The sequence below is a fragment of the Biomphalaria glabrata genome, chromosome 16 (genome assembly GCF_947242115.1).
Source record: "Biomphalaria glabrata chromosome 16, xgBioGlab47.1, whole genome shotgun sequence".
Lineage (NCBI taxonomy): Eukaryota > Metazoa > Mollusca > Gastropoda > Planorbidae > Biomphalaria > Biomphalaria glabrata.
Genome location: NC_074726.1, coordinates 5,596,237 through 5,601,718, shown reverse-complemented (window position 1 = coordinate 5,601,718; position 5,482 = coordinate 5,596,237). Strand labels below are relative to the sequence as shown.

The following is a 5,482-nucleotide window of genomic DNA, read 5'->3' as shown; positions in this document are numbered from 1 at the left end:
ACACTGTGTTAACACAAATGACACATAACATCACAACACTCCCTTAGTCAAGGGGAATCATTCAAGATACTCATATAAACAATGTCACAAAAAAACTGGCAGAAGCAAAATGATTTAAATTTTATATCAATGTTTAAAAACAACAACAACAACAACAACAGCAACCGCTAAACAACTAGCAAGAGCAAAAAATTACTGAAAGTCAAATGGCAAGACAAAATGCCAGATACTGACATCCTTCGAAGAGCGGGTCTGCAAAGCATCCACACAATCCTGATGCAGTCCCAGCTGCGATGGGCAGGCCAAGTCTGCAGAAATGAAAGACCGCCGCATCCCTAAACGACTCTTGTATGACCAACGATGTGAAGGGATGAGCTCACAAGGTGGTTAAAGGAAACGCTTCAGTGACACCCTCAAAGCTTCTCTGAAGACGTTCAGCATAGACCCAGCCACCTGGGAGACAGAGGCACATGACAGAGCATCATGGCGTCGGGCTGTGAAAACTGGCGCACAGGTTGCTGAGGAAATGAGAACAACCCTGGCTGATGAAAAACGCCAGAGAAGAAAAGAAAGACCCACGACACCAGCTCCAGCTGGAATAACCTGCCCAGTGTGCAGTGGAACATTCTGGGCTCACATAGGTCTCACCAGCCACATGAGGAGGCACAAAACGTGGTCATCATCGAACCACGATGGACGAACTATGTATAAGAGCAAAACAAATCGCAAGGTCGAGCATAAACATTTTAGCGGCTCCCAAAAGTGCAATAAAAACGGGTTTACCCGATTTGTTAAATGAATGGAATTATAAAGTACGTCAGGACGTCTAAATTAGAGGATACAAGGAACGAATTTATGTAAAAATGCTTTTGAAACACAAATTGGAATTTTAATTTTATCAAATAATGAAACCAATAGACTATATTTTGTATTTTCATGTGTCAAAGTAAAAAACTATCTATGCAAAGTGATGTTCTTAAAATTAGATTTATATCTCGATCCTATTGATCTTCTCTCATGAAAACATGGCCTAGATCCATGAAATAGCAATACTTTCACAGAGTTGGGCAGCTTTTTTTTTATTTGAGGGTCTTAAGTTTGTTTTAGGGCTACTATACATACGTCACGGTTCCACGGTTCCAAGGAATATTTATACCAAGTTTTATCAAGCTTTATTTTAAAAAAGAAAAACAATTAAGAACTTAAGTGTAGATGAAAACTTCTCTAATGATCCTCAAAAGAAATTAGTTATACATGGACTCTTTTTCAATAACAGATGCAGCACACAAAGAGATTCATTAAGTGACTACGACACACACAGAAAGACTAAGTGACTATAACATGTTAATGTGTCATGTTCTGCTTTCAACATGTAGCACTGACACAGTATAATAGAGTAAAGAACAAATACGTTATTTACAAAGCGTATATCAACACTGTCTGTCTGTCTTTTTGTGTCTGGTAAAAGTGTTCAGACGTTATTTCTCACACACTCAACTTAAATAGACAAGATATGAATTAATAACAAAAAATATTATATACAGCGGGAAGAAAAAAATCCCTCCCCCCACGAGAAAATATGCATGGCTACGCCCATGTTTCGTCCACAGAATAACAAGAAATTTTTTGTTTTTTATCTGATAGCAGTGTGTATGAAGTCCATCTCTGATAATTCTACAGGCCAATCATAAAATAAACTAAACAGTTTAATAATAACTTAAAACATATAACAGGTAAGAAACTGTGTTCCTCTTTGTATTATTGTGGGATAAAATATGTTATTTACATTTATTGAACTTTAATATTTCGAAATAAAGTGTAAGTAATGGCCCCTTATGGTTTGGGTCTGCTTTACACTTCAATGGACTTGTGTTTATCTTAAATTACGAAAAAAAAATTCGCATTTTTTATAGTAGACTGTTAATTCATTTTGTTTTCTTCTTACAACTTTTGTCAGGATTAAGCAAAGTCGGATAAAGTATTTTTTTCTTTCTTTTTAAATTTTGTAAAAATGTATCGAGTGTTGTTTAAAGTGTATCACACTAATATATGAGAAGCACACTTCAATCTCATTGAGTACAGTTAAAGTTTTATCAATATTACGGTCAGCGTTTTGTGCAACTATGTGCACAGTAATCAAGTTTTTTTTTTTACGCAGTTGATAAAGAAACACACTTTAAGAACTCTAGCTGTAAAGTCACACATAATATTTTAAATTTTAGAAAATTAAGTTGTTGAAATTTTTACGCACTTTATTACTTACGGATTATCATTGGTTAAAGTAAAAACAAGAAAATAATACTTTTATTATTAAATTTCTAATATAATGAAATAATGTTAAAAATAATTTAAATTAACTCTTTAGTTCAATTGAGCTAGCCAGGAAAACCAGTGACTTGGCAGAATTTAAGTCATTGGTTAATATGCATGACTAAATGCATGACGCGTAGGACGTAATCATCTTCTTTTTTGAAGTAACGTCTGTATTATATAAGATAAGAATTGAGTTATCGAACCCGTGACACCGTCAACTGCTAGAACTTACGCAATTTTTTTTATTCGGCCAGCGAGGAAAGAATACTTGTGTGATTTTTTATTGGTATGTTCATTATATGGATATCTAGATCTAACACTAGACCTTAAGTTTTAATTTGGAACTCTGAATATCTAGTCTAGATCTAGTTCTAGATATAGAATCTAGATGTAATCTATATTAGATTTACTTAAAAATATAAGCCTCACCCATAAACTTCAATAAAATTGAACCAGTTATTGCATAGAGAAATACGTTTTACTGCATCATGTTGGTTCTACACCTAGATAGAGTCTCGTGCCCAATTTAATTAATTAACAGTCAAACGTTACCCTGCGGCTAACACGTTACTAGCTCTTTTCTCAGCGATAAACATTAACTGTTAACTACTAGGCAAATCTTTTGAGCCATTTTGAGATCAGCGTCCTCCTACCATCCACGAAAGAGTGACTTGAATATATGCTTGTAGAAATTACTTAAAATTTTCATAGAATCTGAAAATATACATAATCATGAGATACACACTTTAACAATAGGAGAAATTCTATAAGAACTTCTGTTACATTTCATCAAGACATTTTGTAATGTCATAATAAATAATTTCCTGATGTAATAATTCACTGTTATTATTAATTTTTCTTTAGAAATGTCTAAATCAAGAACAGAGGAAGAAAAGCTGCTTGTAGATCGTGTAAGTATGAAGTTTTAATTTAATGAAAACTCGTTTAACAACATACTGTTTCGTATGTTGATTTAAAGTAGTTTAAAGTAGAGTAAGCACTCTCTATCTAAGAGAAGATATATTTAGTGTCGCAATGACAAAACATATTGAACTTAAGTTAGGCCAATATTAGAATATGCATTCTCTGTCTAGGATCCCTCAACTCAAGAAAACATTGAAAAATACTAGAACAAATATAAATTAGAGTAGTGAGATTTATAACAAACGAATATTCAAATTTGATTATAGTAATATCTTTAGTAAAATCACTAAATTTAGAGATACTTCTGGACAGAAAAAAAGTAAAGTAGCAATAATATATAAAACACTAAACACTCATTTACAAATAGATAAAGGAAACCCAAAGAATAAATGAGAAAGACACGGGGATATAGGCACATTTCTTATTTGGATGAGCGATGACTTAGAGAAGAGGATCTATAAGAGGACCCGTCGGGTCACCTGTGTTCGTGTGATAACATAAACTCCCATTCTAGTTTTTTAAAAAAAATTTTCGTTTCTATTTCACAGAAGCCAATGCAGCAAATAGATCTCATTCTTGTTGGTAAGACTGGCCATGGGAAAAGCTCAACAGCCAATTCAATTTTGGGGAAACAGTCTTTTAGGTCTTCAAGTTCAGTTAATTCAGTGACTAATGGCATACAGTACGAGGTTTCTTTATTTGATAACTATGCTCTTAAAGTCGTGGACACTCCAGGGGTAGCGGACACTAATACAATAAAAGACCCAGTTAAGGCTTCCAAGCTGATCATGGAGCAAATGAAAGATGCTGTCATATTAAATCCCGATGGTTACCACGCGTTTCTATTAGTCTACAAGTTTGGCTTAAGGTACACCAACGAAGAGCTGGAAAGCATAAAACTTTTAAAACTCATTTTCGGGAAAGATTTTGTCAAGAATTACTGTATTTTAATTCTCACTGGAGGGGATTCATTTTTGGTACAATGCAGAGGTCAAACTTTAAAGGAATGGTTAAATAAACAAGACGGGGCATTTAATACTTTAACTAAAGAATGCAACGAACGAGTCATTCTTTTCAACAATGCCACAAGTAATGAATATACTAAAAGAAAACAATTAGAAGAGCTATTATCATGCGTTGAGAACTTGAAAACAGGTTCTCGTAGGTACACAAATAGAGATTTTGAGCTTGCAAAGACTAGCCGTCAGCGTCTATCTAATGTAAAAATAATAGGTGATGAGCTAATAAATGTCGAAATAATTATAATGTCCCTTCTGAAGAATATATCCCAAATTGATTTTAATCAAATGAGAATATATATCAACCAAATTGACTCGCTTATAAGCAGGCTTATTCTGGTTGGTAAAAAGTCTGACATTCAGAGCCAATTCTTGCAACAGCTTGTGGACGTGAATGGAGCTCTTCGCGAAGTGTATAGACAGCATGAACTTTTGGCTGAAAACGGAGAGAAGCTTAAGGAAGAAGCAAAACGTCTGAGCTGCTTACTTTCTGATTACGTTCAGAGGGGTGCTGATTTCAGAGAATCTGTAAGGAAAGAATTTGAGGCAGACATGGTGATAAAACATATACTATCAGATGAAACAATATTAAACAACAACTTAAAGGAAATGTTGAATAATTTGGAGAATGAACTGAGCACATGTGCAAAAAATCTTACAACATTAATTAAGGAGAAAATGTGACAACTATTTCAAAACTCAGTCTAATTTTTGCTGCATTTTTTTGTAGCCTAGGTTTATGGCATGAATGGTCCTTTCTAATTGTTTCTATTAGGCAAAACACACGTGGCTGTCTATTTATGACTATTCATAAGCCAGAAAATAATTGTTATAGGTTAGGTAATGATTTCTTTACATATCATTACATTAATCACATTCTAGTTGCATTTACATTTTAACCTAAATTTATAGTTTTAATACCTTTACATTTTTAAAATTGGCTCTCTGTTTACACTAAGATTTTTACAAAGCTAATAGCAACTTAATCGTCTGACTAGTACCAATCTTGTACACGTTATTTCCCCCGCACTTACCATTCTAGGAACTAGTTGAAACTTTGTACAATTAATCATTGTCGATAACTACCCACGAAACAATAAAAATCCAATTAATTAATTAATTAGTGGTTATTAAAATATTTTGTTTTATTAAAAAAATAAGAAAGTTATTTTACGGCTCTTCTACTTATACAAGCTATTTAAACATTTTTTTTAATAATATATTTC

The 5,482-nt window shown here is 33.3% G+C and overlaps 1 protein-coding gene across 3 annotated transcripts; it reads left to right on the top strand.

Annotated features, from left to right (window-relative positions):
* The first annotated feature begins 1,633 nt into the window (after window positions 1-1,633).
* LOC106062116 (GTPase IMAP family member 7-like) lies at window positions 1,634-4,997 on the top strand. 3 transcript variants are annotated; one of them, XM_013220383.2, is made up of 3 exons: window positions 1,634-1,733; window positions 3,178-3,224; window positions 3,786-4,997. In XM_013220383.2, the coding sequence occupies exons 2-3, from the start codon at window positions 3,180-3,182 to the stop codon at window positions 4,938-4,940; spliced, it is 1,200 nt and encodes a 399-aa protein (XP_013075837.1). In that variant the 5' UTR covers window positions 1,634-1,733; window positions 3,178-3,179; the 3' UTR covers window positions 4,941-4,997. The 3 variants fall into 3 exon arrangements, with proteins under 3 accessions (XP_013075837.1, XP_055870039.1, XP_055870040.1); XM_056014064.1 differs by lacking the exon at window positions 1,634-1,733 and adding an exon at window positions 1,751-1,818; XM_056014065.1 differs by lacking the exon at window positions 1,634-1,733 and adding an exon at window positions 2,186-2,599.
* The last annotated feature ends 485 nt before the right edge of the window (window positions 4,998-5,482 follow it).